Source organism: Paroedura picta, chromosome 2 (assembly GCF_049243985.1).
Source record: "Paroedura picta isolate Pp20150507F chromosome 2, Ppicta_v3.0, whole genome shotgun sequence".
In the NCBI taxonomy this organism is placed as follows: Eukaryota; Metazoa; Chordata; class Lepidosauria; order Squamata; family Gekkonidae; genus Paroedura; species Paroedura picta.
The window spans coordinates 125896002-125911227 of NC_135370.1; the positions used below are offsets into that span (position 1 = coordinate 125896002).

General features: G+C 42.1%; 1 protein-coding gene across 3 annotated transcripts in view; it reads left to right on the forward strand.

Annotated features, from left to right (window-relative positions):
• PALS1 (protein associated with LIN7 1, MAGUK p55 family member) overlaps nt 1-15226 on the forward strand; it is a 75573-nt gene that overhangs the window by 20775 nt on the left and 39572 nt on the right. For all 3 annotated transcript variants that reach the window (XM_077322497.1, XM_077322496.1, XM_077322498.1), the window contains exon 2: nt 12930-13449. In XM_077322497.1, the coding sequence (XP_077178612.1) occupies nt 13047-13449 (403 nt within the window). In that variant the 5' untranslated portion in view covers nt 12930-13046. The remainder of the gene's footprint in view (nt 1-12929; nt 13450-15226) is intronic.

Genomic DNA, 15226 nt, shown 5'->3' on the forward strand with positions numbered 1-15226 from the left:
GGCAATGTGGTCCTCCAATTCCACACTTATCTGCCAGTACAAGGTTAACTCTTACAGCAACAGTTAATTGACCTTTGGCAGAAGAGTTCTAGAACACTTATCACAAGAGTGATCCTGATGATCCTACCCAAAAAGAAGGGGGACACAATTTGGGAAGATCCCAGAAATGCCCTCGCTCCTCAGAGGGAGAATGACTAGTAGACATACACAGAAGACAATTTTGTTCAAGCTGGCAAACTATAAAAAATTAAAGCCAGTTTTACAAATACACACACACACACACACATAGACATAACAGAGAGAGAGAGAGAGAGAGAGAGAGAGAGCAGGGCTCTGCAGGACCTTAACCAGTTCTGCAGGGCCTACAAGACAGAGCTGTTTCACCAGGTCTATGGTCAGGGCCCAGAGAGACCTACAAGAAATGCTAACCTCACTGCCATAAATTGAGTTGACTGTTTTAAAGATCAGACCCTCCCAATCAAATCCTGAATTAGTCAGTGGTTATATAAGTAGAGTAATTTTATTGCATTTATAGTTCATTTTATAAATTTACTAATTATTTTAACTGTTGTTACTTGTCCTGAGTACAAGAAGGGCAAGTTATAAAAATAATGATGATGATGATTAAAGATTTCTGGTGATAACATGTAGTTGCTTTAATAGGGCAATCAAGCTGGCCATTGTCCAACCTTGAATTTTTTCTGTAAGTCTTCATAAGACATATTTTTAGTGACCTAGAAGGTTTCGTTATTATCTGCCAAAATTGGTCATTAGTCATGGTCTGGATGATAGGAGTCTTGAAGAATTGGAGAAAAGGGTGTGCTAAAGTCCTCAGAGAACCAGACTTCTCCTTCCCATAATTGTCAAGTACTGCATTTATCCTGATTAGGAGTGTCTAGTTTGTTTTTAGAGATGGATTCTTGTTATACCTCTGGATGTATGTAGCTTGAGGATATTGGGAGGGGGGGAGGGGTCTAAAGGATGACTCCCAAGGTAAGTGGATCTTGTTGTAAAGTTAACTCACCAGTCTTAACTGCATTGGTGGGTACTGTTGAAATCCTCATTTCAGTCACACTATTTGAAATCCTAATTTCAATCACACTACTGCCAACTTCCTTGTGAGATTCCAGAGGGTGCAGTTCTGATGCTATTTAACATCTTTATGCACCCTCTTGCCCAGTTAGTCCAGAGCTTTGAGCTTGGGTGCCACCAGTACTCTTTCTCCTGACGGACGATCATCCAGTTGCCACTCTCACTGCACTGGTCCAGTGTCTGAAAGTGGCAACAGAATGGCTTAAAGCAAATTAAACCTGTGGCTGGAAAGGAAGGGATCAGATTAGGAAGCACGCCTTCCCACGCTGGACAGGGTACAACTCACAACTGCACAATCAGCCAGGAACTTGGGAGTGATCTTTGACACTTCCTTAATGATGGAGGCTGAAGTCACAAGAGTAGCTTAGCTGGCATTTTTCCCATCTGCACCAAGCTAAACTATTAGCACCCTGTCTGGCCATATGCAACACTCACCTCCAGACTTCATTACTGTAACTCACTCTACAAGGCCTATCATTGACCCTGCTCTTGAAACTACAGCTTGTCCAAAATGCAGCTGCTTGGGTTCTCAGGCGAACACCATGGAGAGCCCACATAAGATTTGTGTTGCAGCTGCTGTATTGACTCCCAGTCAAATTCCAAATCCAGTTCAAGATTCTGGTTTTAACCTTTAAGGCTGAGGGACCGCCTTTCTGAATATGTGCCCGAGAGACCATTGCTCTCTAGTAATACCAACCAGCTACGGATCTCTGGCCTTAAAAATATGCCTGGCTTAAAACAAGAAGACGAAGAAGAGTAGGTTTCTATATGCCACTTTTCTCTACCTGAAGGAGTCTCAAAGCAGCTTTGCCATCCCTTTCCTCTCCCCACAACAGATACCCTGTGAGGTGGGTGAGGCTGAGAGAGCCCTGATATCACTGCTCGGTCAGAACAGTGCTGTGGCGAGCCCAAGGTCACCCAGCTGGCTGCATGTGGGGGAGTGCAGAATCGAACCCGGCATGCCAGATTAGAAGTCCGGACTCCTAACCACTACACCAAGCTGGCTCTTGCCTAGTGGAATGATCTCCCTGGGGTGTGGGATGAGAAAATCAGGTCCCTGACCAAACTTGCCAAGTCCCGCAGGAACTGTAAGATGAAGCTCTTCCCCCAGGCCTGTGGTTGAGGCCAGCCAGATTGTTGTTGTCATTAGGTGTGAAGTCATGTCCGACCCAACGCGACCCCATGGACAATGATCCTCCAGGTCTTCCTGTCCTCTACCATTCCCCGGGGTCCATTTAAGTTCACACTGACTGCTTCAGTGACTCCATTCAGCCACCTCATTCTCTGTCGTCTCCTTCTTCTTTTTCCCTCAATCACTCCCAGCATTAGGCTATTCTCCAGGGAGTCCTTCCTTCTCATGAGCCAGATAGCTACACCAAAATACTGGTCTTCCTTCCTGTCCCTTTCCCTTTTTCTCGGATGCCTCCTCACAGTTAACATCATAGCTGGTTAATTGACCATCTATCTTAGTAATCTGTTGGTTCAGTCAGTGGTTTTGTTGTGATTTTATATTGCATTGATGATTTCGGTTTATTGTAAACTAGTGGAAAAGCCCATTCTACTGGAAAATACAATGGGCACTAGCCTCCTCCTCCTCCCTGCCTTGGGCAGGTCAGCCGAGGCCTCGGTGGGCCTTTTCCAGGCAGGGTGGAGCACTGCTGGGGACTCCCCCCCCCAATTTCTCTGAGAAACCTCAAAGGTAGACAGAAAATAAATACTACTCATGATTTAACTGTATTATTAATGGTAATTAAGATGTAATGAGAATTTCTGTAAACAGTTGCTTCTTGAATGAGTGCACATCCCTTCCACTTGCACTCGGTGGGACTGAGGGGGCAGATTTTCCAGTTGGGATGTAGTCCACTTCCCAGTCTCGTATGGCGCACTGTTCCAGAGTCCGCTGCCACTCAAGAATAGTTTTTGGGAAGGGTATCAGGGAGGGGCAGATGGAAAATAGATGAGAAGGCCCCTTTGTTCTCAGGAAGCATCATAATTATTTATTTGTATCCAAACAAAATGAGTTGATTATGTTTGTGAAACCTGTTCTTTTATTTGTTAAAATGGCGGTAGAATGGTTTTCTTGTCTGTGCCCAGAAATCTGATCTCTAGGTTGCATATAACTAATGCCATTCCAGGGTGGTGGAGATTATTTTGTAGCTGTGTAGAATTATTTAACACCTTGTGTTTGCATAGGCTTTAGAGGAAATAAATGTAGAGTTCAGTTGAAGATATCTTGATGGGTGAAGAGGGGACTGTGAATAATCTAATCTAAAGCAGGTGTGTACCCTATATTGATATAATTGAAACTGATAACTTTTATTCTTAAATGGAATCTTTCTGTGGTTGGGGGCTAGAAATAACTTTTTCACCTGTGTTGTTAAATTTAAGCACTCACCAATGATTGACATAAATAGAGCAGATAGTTTACGTGCAGTCCCTTAAAGGTTTTGGCATCATTGCTACTGCTTACTAGGAAGCTTTAGCCATCTGCCGACTGAGCTTGATACAGCTAGTAGAAAGATGTTCAGCTCTGCATATAAGTAATCATCTAATTTTCTGTTTAACAAGCTTAGAAGGGCAGTCACTGTTACTTTAAGACCAGAAGAAAAGAATCTGGGGAGACAGAAATCTTTTTTGGTTGCATGATGTGCCTTTTTTTGTTTTTTGTTTTGCATGTGTTGCATGCTAGCTGGCAAAGCTGTTTCCATGGCAACATACAGTCAGCGCCAGAGAGTGCCAATGGAATGCTAATCTGGTATAAATGAGGAGTTCCAGCTGCTGTCCAAAGGTGGGGAGGCATAGAAGAGGAAGTGAAAGCACATTCCATTATTTCAGAAGTTACTCTTTGCAATTCCATGAGAAAATAGTGCAGTAACTATAAAATACTTGCATAATAGACATGTATATTAACTATGCCTTGGCCTGTATGGCCTAGGATATCCCTGTCTCATTGGATCTTGGAAGCTAAGGAGTACAAGATGCAATTTAATAAAGATAAGTGTAAAGTTCTGCATCTGGGTCAGAAAAATGAAACACATGCCTACTGGATGGGGGATACGCTTCTAGGTAGCACTGTGTGTGAACGAGACCTTGGGGTACTTGTGGATTGTAAATTAAACATGAGCAGGCAATGTGATGCAGCGGTAAAAAAGGCAAATGCCATTTTGGGCTGTATCAACAGGGGCATCATATCAAAATCACAAGATGTCATAGTCACATTGTATACGGCACTGGTCAGACCACACCTGGAGTACTGTGTGCAGTTCTGGAGGCCTCACTTCAAGAAGGACGTAGATAAAATTGAAAGGGTACAGAGGAGAGCGACGAAGATGATCTGGTGTCAAGGGACCAAGCCCTATGAAGATAGGTTGAGGGACTTGGAAATGTTCAGCCTGGAGAAAAGAAGGTTGAGAGGGGACATGATAGCCCTCTTTGAAAGGTTGTCACTTGGAGGAGGGCAGGATGCTGTTTCTGCTGGCTGCAGAGGAGAGGACGTGCAGTAATGCGTTTAAATTACAAGTACAACGATATAGGCTAGATATCAGGAAAAAATTTTTCACAGTCAGAGTAGTTCAGCAGTGGAATAGGCTGCCTAAGGAGGTGGTGAGCTCCCCCTCACTGGCAGTCTTCAAGCAAAGGTTGGATACACACTTTTCTTGGATGCTTTAGGATGCTTAGGGCTGATCCTGCATTGAGCAGGGAGTTGGACTGGATGGCCTGTATGGCCCCTTCCAACTCTATGATTCTACTTGGATGGGAGACCACCAAAGACCAGGATCGCTACACAGAGGCAGGCACTGGCAAATAGGGTTGTGCGCTTCGGTGTCCAAAGCTGCCGTTCCAGGCTGAAGCAACCACTGCCGCAGCGCAAGGTGGGGAGGGGTGGTGCCAGTGCGCCAGTGGGCGCACATATGGAGGTGCAAGAGCTCTTTGCCTGTGTACAAGTGCCAGGTTCCGCACCGCGACCCGCGTCTCATGCTGGCAGGGAGTCATGGTCATTGTAGCCCATGGATATCTAGTGAGCCACAGTTTGGCCACTTCTGGTATAGAACATCCTGTATCTAGCATCAGCTTCCTATCTTCTGGGTGTCTCTCACTAAGGCTGGGATTGACTGCTAGAGCCTTGCACCTTACCTGTGATTTTTTTCACTTGATGAGATGGGTTTTCTAAAGACATGTGCATGTATTTCATTAGTTTGGGGGTAAATTGGGATTTTGTTGTTCTTTATTGTACCTTGGATTTTTTTTAGTTTAATATTGTAAACCATTTTGAAATAATGGGGAAAGATGAGGTATAAAATTGTAGTAAAAAATAAAAACCATAAAAATAAAACAATAAAAAGGAGTAATCAGAAAAGATTCTTCTTCCCCCTGAAAAACTGTTTCTGTAAGCCAGGAGTTCTTCAGGAACAGTAAGATGCAGGAGTGGGGTAGAAAAGCAGGAATGAGCAGAAATGACACATACATGTAAAAACGGACATGAACCTAACAATTCCAATTTGGGGTTCAGGTCAGCCCCCAAACCAAATCCTGAACCACGCCAAAAATGCCCTGAACCAGCCAGTTCAATGGGATAAAGAGGGCAGATTGGCCAGGAAGGGTTAAATGGCTGCCAGCCATTTAGCCTGTCTGTTTTGCTTCCCTGGCTTCAAAATGAGGGGGGGGGAGTCAAATGGGAAGTTTTATTGGCTCACCGCTATTTAAACCTAACAACTGACAGGACCGACACACCTTGCTGTTAGGCTGAAATGGCTGACTAAACCAAAACCAAAAAAGGAACACAAGTAGGAACTCAGAAGTTGATCTGTACAATAAAATAATTTAAAAATGTTAATTATTTATTATAGTGCACAATTAAAACAGAATAAAAACTACATAAAAACTATACAGAAATAACAGCACATGAGACCAAACGTGTTTCGACCCTACTGGGTCTTCCTCAGTGGTCAGAACTGTGACAATATACTCTATCTAAAATCTCTAAACTCATTATAAAGTGTAGCTGAGTGGTTGAATAGGATCTGTAAATTATGGCTCCAACCAATATATGTAACTTTTAGACTTTTTGGAGACCTTTTTTCTGACACACATGAGATTCTCAGTACAGAATTGTATAATAGTGAAGAGTGGTGAGCTTGGGCATATGCCATAGGAGGTGGTCCATTAAAGCTTTCCATTAAAGCTTTGTGATATATAAATCATGACTGAATGATTGGAACACCTTTAACTAGCTGATAGCCCCAAGTCATTAATTTCCTTAAACATGAGTATTTAGGACATTCAAAGTGAATAGAATAATGCCTTTTTAAATTAGCACAATGTCTATTCATAAAAGAATGTAGAATTTTCTAATTCTGACTGGCAGAATTCATAGTTCTATATATACTTCCTCCAAATTTGTCAAAGAGAATTGTACTGTAACATTCAGTTTGGATACATTGGTTCCTAAGACCAGGGTATCTTTGACTTATTGTACAAAATGTTACTATTAAACTACTGTAATATCAGGATGGATATATAATTTGAGACGTCTATATCAGAGTATAGGACTCAGAGGTGAAGCCAGCAGAGCTTGGCAGCTGCATTGACAAACTATTTTGTGCTTTGTTGAGTTAATTGTATGGGTCAACCTTCTGTCTGGCCATAGTGTGGTCTGTTTGCAAATCAGCTGTGGTTGCTTGGGTTTTGCCTGATTGCAGTGAAACCCATAGAGGTGAAATGTTATCTCCATTACTCAGCAGCAGATGCTGAATAGTTAAAGCTAGAGAGAGTGAAAGAGAATGGTCTGCTGATATCCGAGAACCTTCTGTGTTTATTGCTAATGGCCAGTCTAGTTGGGAGTAGGGATGTTTAAGGGATAGAGGCCAGGAGGGATCTTTGCCACTTCCCCTGTTGTTGCTCAGTCCACTGTGTACCCTGAAAAGCTACTCTGAACACTCAGAAGATCCTTGGCAATAGTACATAGCAGTCTGCTGCAAGAAGCTTTTAGGTCTTTTAAAAGATGTATACTATGTTTTATGAACGCACACACTAGTTTTTATCCATCATAATTAAAAAAGCAATATATCTGTTTAAAAAAACAGTAGAAACAGTAGTGCATAGTAATAGCATCCAGTACAATAGTTATTTAGAAATGCCTATTCTCTGTAGAAACTGGAGCTGTAAAAATTGTCAGGTATTTCCCCCCTGGAAATTTGGGGTGGGTGGGTTGGGAATAATATATGCAGTATTTTCTTGTAAAATCTAAATACATTGCACAGCTTTAGTAACATAAAATATATAACTCATATCCAAGTGTAACATTTGTTATATTTATACTAGAATGTTTTAGTATTCAACAATTAAAATTGCGAAAGACCTAATCCTTGAGAAAGAGCTACAAAATGCTGTACTATGCCATCTTAGCATATATTGCATAGTTTTTAGAAGAAGAATTGGTTCTTATATGTCACTTTCCTCTACCCAAAGAAGTCTCAAAACAGCTTACAGTCGCCTTCCCTTTCCTCTCCCCACAACAGACACCCTGTGAGGCTGAGAGAGCCCTGATATTACTGCTCAGTCAGAACAGTTTTATCAGTGCCCCGGCAAGCCCAAGGCCACCCAGCTGGCTGCATGTGGGGGAGTGCAGAATCGAACCCGGCATGCCAGATTAGACGTCCACACTCCTAACCACTACAGCAAACTGGCTTTATCTGAGAGATAGGAAGAACAGTGAACAAAGATTTTATTTTGGCAAATGGTCTCATACAGTCACAAGCATTAGCAGCATATTTGGCTATAGAGTTAAAAACATTAAACTCTTGAGTTTAAAACTATTATATACACTACTGACTGTGGGCAAATTAGTCACACTTTAAATTATAAATATATGCTTGCAAATATGTTCTGTGTGTCTGCATTATACATAGAAACAAATCAGGAGAAAAAGAGTATTATGCGAGATGAACAAGGGTGGGGTGGAATTAAAAATATTAACTGTATCTACAACAAAAAGTAGAATAAGTCAATAAAACACCTGTGAAAATATGAATGTTTTCACATAGCAAAGCTTAAAAAAATTGTGACTAGATAAATTAGCAAAAGAGATATCTTATACCATTTTATACCATCCAACAGCCTTTGTGCAGAAATCTTGCAACTTACATTCTGCTTTATATCTAAGATGTATTTAAGGATCAGAAAGGAAGGAAGAACTTGTGTGCTTTGTAGCTGAATATAACATAAGAAAAGTACCCTGAAGGAAACTGGTTACAGCAGAATCTCTGAAATTTGGTTCTCCCATCTCTTGAGAATGGGGCAGAAAGAGGCATCATGGTGAGTCAGATCAGGTGGTGGCAGGTTGACATGGACAGAGAGGCTGTTGAGAGGAACCTGATTGCATTGGATGAGTTCAGATCCTCTGAGCTGGATGGTATGCACCCAAGAGCACTCCAAGAACTTTCTGGAAAGTTTCCAGAACCCTTTCCCATCATCTTTAGGACCTCTTAGAGCAGGGGTAGTCAAACTGCGGCCCTCCAGATGTCCATGGACTACAATTCCCAGGAGCCCCTGCCAGCAAATGCTGGCAGGGGCTCCTGGGAATTGTAGTCCATGGACATCTGGAGGGCCTCAGTTTGACGTCTTAGAGTAATGGAGAGGTGTCAGAAGACTGGAGGAGAGCAAATGTTATTCCAGTCTTTAAAAAAGGGAAGAGAGATGACCCAGGAAATTACAGGCAGGTGAGTCTGACTTCAATTGCAGGGAAGATAATGGATCAGAATTTAAAGGGGCAATCTGCAGTTATATGGAGAACAATGTGTTGATCTGGGGTAGTCCCTACAGATTTGTCTCCAACAGATCCTGCGAGACCAACTTGGGCAGAGTCTGTTTATTTGTTTATTCCATTGTCAATCCTGTTGAATTCAGATCGCTTTGAACTCTGGTCTTCCTCTCCCTCCCCCCCATTAAAACAGGAAAGTGTTCTGCACGTGGTTAGGGAGGCTCAGAAGGGGGGTGGGGTGGAGGCAAGCCTCTTTCTTTCTTTTCATGAAGGGGGGGGGAGAGCAGCCAAACAGGGAGCCTCTTTATTTTCTTGGGTGGGGGGGAGAGGATCGAAAAAAGGCAGGGAAGGGAGAAAAAATCCAGGATCGACAGAAGTTGAGAAAAATTAGGGCTTCTCCTTTAAGGCAAGCTTGTCACATGACCAAGTGTGACCTATCAGAGGTTCTCTACCACGGAGCTTGCTTTCCCAATCCGGATTTGAAAAATATTGAATGTTAAAAGCACTCTAAGATATCACACAATTAAGGTAGGGTTGCTCCGGATCAATCCTTCTTGCTGCAGAAGGAAAATTTAAATTGTCCCAAATCCAAACGGAAATCGCATTCTGTGTAGATGGCAGGGACTGAATCGACCTGGGATTGGAATAAAAGCTCCATGCAGTTTACACCCTGGTTTCCTTCTTTGACCAGGTGACAGGCTTATTAGATTGTAGAAACTCAGTGGATGCTTCATTAAGGCTTTTGATTGGGTTCCCCATGATGTTCTGAGGGAGGATGGTTTCTATGATTCTATGATCACAAAGGTAGAGGGTATCAAATAGCCAATTCCACGAAGTCTCTGAAAATCATTTACCTGCACTACAAAAGTATTATTAAAGGGTTACTATGGTCCAAAGGTACCTAATGATAACTACTATTGTTCTGTTTAAGGTTTCAAGTAATTTTTATTTGCAACGGATAGTTCATTGTATTCACATTTCAAATATAAGGTTTGTTTTGAACTTTATGTATATTTTGGGTTGGATTTAATGTGGATTGTACAAGTAAAGCACCTGACTTTCATTAGTATATGCAGATTTTTATTACTTGCCTGAGGAATACGAAGAATCATATAAAACACTTTTTGGAAGTAATATGAAATTCCATTTTCCATGTTAACTCTGTAACATGTAGCATACATCCTTTGGATTTAAGTTTGCAATCTATAGTACATTATGTTATCTTGAGGTTTTCATTTTTAAAGCCAGACAGTACCCCATAGGTGTGCTTAGAAGCAGACTTTTCCATTATTCTATAGAAATAGCATTTTCAGGTAGATGTTAAACCACTAAATTAGAAGCTTGTTTGTTCATTTGTTTATTAAAACTTTTGCATCCCAACTTTCTCCTTGGTTCAAAGTAGCTTACATTAATAGTCTAGACATCCACAGCATTCAGTAACATAAAACTTAAAATTACAAGTTTGAAATCTCAAATCAGTTGTGTTTGAAGAACTATTGCAGTGAAATTTTAGGTACGCTTGTAATACAAATGGTACTCATAATAAATATAAGTAACACAGTGAGAACAGGTTGCTTCCAAATATGAACAAGACTATATCTGCAGGTATAAAACTTCTCATTTGTCACTTCATATTTTACTCCCAGGGCTGTGGAGCACGATTTGGCATTTAGTATAAGAATGGTTGCTGCTGAAAGTGGTGCTTGCTGACACCTTCTGAGAGTAATACAGGAGATGGTAATCACATCCTGCTTGTGAGCTCTCAGAGGCATCTTGCTGGCTAGTCCTGGTAATAGATTGGTGGTGTGATCCAGGAAAGTTTCTTTCCATCTAGAGTAGCACATTATACTTTTGAAACATAATAAAAAGGTTATTCTCCGTAATCAGCAATAAAAGACATTATGCCAAGAATACTCCCTCCAATGCCATCACAAAATTTAAGTAGATGGAAGTAAAGGGAGTTGACCAGTGTCAATAGAAACTTTTATTTAATTAAGCTTCATTTTGGAATGACCATCATGGTCAATCTGACTTTTGACAGTCAGCTTGTATTGTAGAAATTATTAAAGCAGCTCATTTTGCTGATGTAAGCAACAAAAAAGCTTCCTGTAGAATAATATGTTCTAATTACTGATTAGAAATTCAGAAAATGGCAAACATGCCAGTCTTTTCCTCCTCCCCATCCCCTGCCAACAAGTAGGCCTAAGCTCAGGTAAGTTTGGGGCCACTTTTAAAAATGCTTACTAGCAACAGCATCCCCCCTTTCACTGTCTGGTGAAGGCAATTATAGTGAGGTGTTAGGGAAACCTTTGTGTAAGAGGTCATTTTGACTCCTTCCTAGAGTGTTGTAATGTCAGTGTTGTTACCAGAGAGTCTGAAAAATGTGATTTTGCAGGTTCTGAATCTGTACTATGGATGTCCAAGAAGTCTGGGTGCCCATGACAAAGCATCCTTAATCTGAGGCTGGTTTAGGGAGTGTTACAAGCCAATACGCTTTCCCAGTTTTTTGTGGTAAAATTAGGTGCCTCGGCTTATATTCAGGTCGGCTTATACTTGAGTACAGTATTTGCTGGCTTATAAGACTACTTTCCCCCCCTGAAAAACATGCCTCCAAGTGGGGGGATCGTCCTATACGCCGGGTGCACTTCAGTTGGGATAGACATAGCTGCCCATAGTGGCCATAGTGGCCTCCCGATGCCCGCCCACCTCCTTCTAAATACTATCCAGTATCGCACGGTATCCAGCGCGGCCGTGGCGGGTCATCAGCGTGGCTGCAGTGAGCATCAGCAGCGAGACAGGGGTGCCAGCCTTTTCGGCGTGACCAGCCCGTTCTGCTCGGCAGGAAACAGCGGTGCTCTGGCCCGCCCCTTGTCTATGCAGAGCTCGCACATGCGTACTTGCGCACTAGTGCTGGTCACAGGGAGATGCAGGGGCGGGCCGGAGGCACTGCAGTCATGCTGTGGCCGTACAATGGTGACAAACTCTATTTTGAGTGGAAATATTGGGGGGGGGGTCATCTTATACGCCGGCAAATACGGTATATACAGTATTCTGTTTGAGAGAGAAACTACATAAGCACCATTTCCTTCCTCCCCCCGAGGATGTGTGTGGGTTTGATAAATACCTATTCATACAGGGATCACCTTCTCCCTAATCTTTAAACTCCTCTGGGAACGGTATAAATAATTGGTTAAGGGCTAAGTCGGCGGAGAGTGGGCGGGGCCAGTCCACGTGAAGAACCAATCGGAAGGTGCTTTGTGCCTTTCAATTGGGCCCTCACCAGGACAAGCCAAATTTCCAGCCAGGCACGACAGCATGAGTACAGAGGGAGGCCTTCCCCAGGGCCCAGAAGTGAGGCCCTGGGTGTGCTTCTGGGCCAGGGGGGAAGGCCGCGCTGTGGCCGGGAGGGAGGGGGGATAGGAGGCCTTCTCATGGGGCCCAGAAGCACAGGCCCCCGGGTGTGCTTCTAGGCCCAGCAGGAAGGCCATGCTGCCACCGAGCAAGAGGGAGGCCTTCCCCCCCAGGCCCAGAAGCACACCCTGGGCCTCGAAAAGGCCCCGGGTGCGCTTCTGGGCCTGGGGGGAAGGCCACGCCATGGCCGGGGGGGAGGGAGCCCCAGGGGGAAGGCTGAGCCACTGCCATGGCTGGGTGGCGGCAAGGAGCCCTCTCAAACCCTTATATTTCTCTTTCTTTTGTGCCCTCACTCCTCTCCATCTGCTGCTACCTTCCTCCCTCTCTTCTCCATTCACTTTAACTCGTCCACCTCTGGCCCACCTCCTTACCCTTCACCTGCCTTCCACCCCCTCTGTATTCTTCCTTTCTTTTCTCCCTCTTGCAGATCTGTCTTCTTCATTCATACAACTCTCTCCTCCCAGCCATCCTTTCTAGCACCCATTGTATTTACAAGTACAACGTGCTTTAAATCTAGTACTTACAAAATTGCACAGATATATGGAAGTTTTTACTTTAATATTTCCACTAAATTCACTAAAACCAATGACATATACAGGAAATATTGAAGATAAGAATTGGCTTTTCCTTATTAACACTATTTCCTGTGTTTTATGTTTCCTCATAGATTATCTCGCTGGATATTTCTTTTCATCTGGGTTTGATAAAGTGTAAGAAGAATTATTTGAAATTATAATGGATTTTAAGTGGTACCATCAAGAAAATAGCCTTTATAATAAATTTTATGTCTGACAAGTTGTACAACTTTTTATGTACAACAATGACAACCACTCATATGAATGGACATGTAACAGAAGATTCAGACAATGAAACAAAAAATGTGGATCTTGCACCTTTTGAAGAGCCTCAGAAGCATAGAGAGATGGCTGTTGATTGCCCTGGTGATCTTGGCACCAGGATGATGCCACTACGACGGAGTGCTCAACTTGAGCGAATTCGACAACAGCAGGAGGATCTGAGGCGAAGGCGAGAAGAAGAAGGAAAGAAACAGGAACTGGACCTAAATTCTTCTATGCGACTAAAAAAGCTAGCTCAAATTCCTCCCAAAACTGGAATAGACAATCCTATGTTTGATACAGGAGAAGGAGTTATTTTGGAGAGCCCACACTGTGCTGTGAAAGTCTTAGGTATGTGTTGCTCTCAAATGGAATTAAACTTTCATATACGTTTGGCCTCTTAAAACAAGATTCACTTTGCTACACTTGTTAGGCAATAGTTCTACCAAGATGAACGTCCACCCACTAATTGTTGTGATTACCCCAATTGCTTTGATCATAAAATGTGATAAAAGCATTTTAATTCCCACTAAGAGAATTTTCAGCGCATGATACTTTCTTAGCACTATTTATTATGACTACCTCACATGTGCCTGAGGCTGTTCATGAGGATTTCTAGCCCCCACTAGTGATGTATATTGTTAGCTAGGGTAATGGTGGTGAAACGACGTATACTTGCTAGACTTGAAAGCTGAATCAGATGAGAGCCTTAGAGATAGGAAAGTTTAATGTACATGGAATCTAGATGCAGGGTGGCTAAAAAGAGACATGAAGAGCTAGTGGCTGGTGGGGGAGAAGAAGCCATGGAGAATGATCAGGAGGTAGGCCCAAGGAGACAGATAAGTTGAAGTAAGCATAGGCCAGTCATAAGGGAGGAATGGGGGGAGCATTCTGGGAAAGTTCCAATATAAAGGCAGTACCAGCCACATATTATGGGATCTCACAGATTTGACACACAGATTCTATTAGCAGCTTATCTACATATCCTATGCACCCAGATTGCTGCTCCATATAGCAGTTTAGTCAGTACCTTAGTGAGGAAAACTGTAATTGTTGCCAGCGAATACAGTCTCCTTTCCTTTAGAAAAAAAACTTGATTGCAGTGCCACAGCAGGCCACTGATACTACCACAGCTTTTTATTGAGGTCTCCAAGTTAGAGACTACTTGTGATTATCAAACACATTATAGCATTTTCATTGTTGCCAGAATTACTCATTTTAAATAATAAAATGAAAAGGTACTTTATATGTCTACAGTAAACATAAACAGTATCATTCCTTAATGCTTTAGATTGTCTTGCATAGAAAATTTCATGCTATATACTGAGTGTACCTTGAAAAGAATGTCACTCATTTGAAAAGAAAATCTTAGTAGTTTTCTTTACTGCTCCTCAACATTTCCTTGGGTGGGGGTGGATGTTCTTCCTAATTGTTCTAGTTTGCTGAGCCTTCACATAATCTCTGCTCTAGCACAAATGAATAAGCAGATGCCTAAATGCCATTGCTTTTAATTCAAAGATTAGTACTTGGAAAGCTATGAACTCTAGTGATATCAGGAGATAAGATAATGTCTCATCAAGGAAATTAATAGAAAATATTCAAGATACTCCTTGGACAAAGCCCATTAATGATCATGGGTGTTGTTTTAAGGAGAAGAGAACTTGAATGCAAATAAATACACTGAGAAGTCAGGAGAATGTATAGCAGGAACAAAATTTGGTGGTGCTTGGAGAGACAATAGGTAATGAAGAATCATTGTTCTTTGTAACAGGGCTAGTACTGTCAAGATTAAATGTCACCTCTCTACTAACTCTGGTTACAACTGAATTCCGGTGCAGAATTTAAGAAGAGAGACATTCTTCACAGATTAGATCCCATTTACTTCCCTATTTCCATTGATGGGTATACCTTTGGTGTGACACCCCTTGTCCACTCACACATGAGTTTCTATCACTCTCTATAATATTTTATTCAAGTTATGGGTTATAAGTAGATCATGACTTCAAACTCACCACCTTTCTTTTTAAATTTTAGAATCTATTTACGAATACAATGGGGAATACAAAACAGAAAAGAAGAAAAAAGGGGGTTTTACAACATAATTGTGTTTGTCAAGGACAAGCATTTA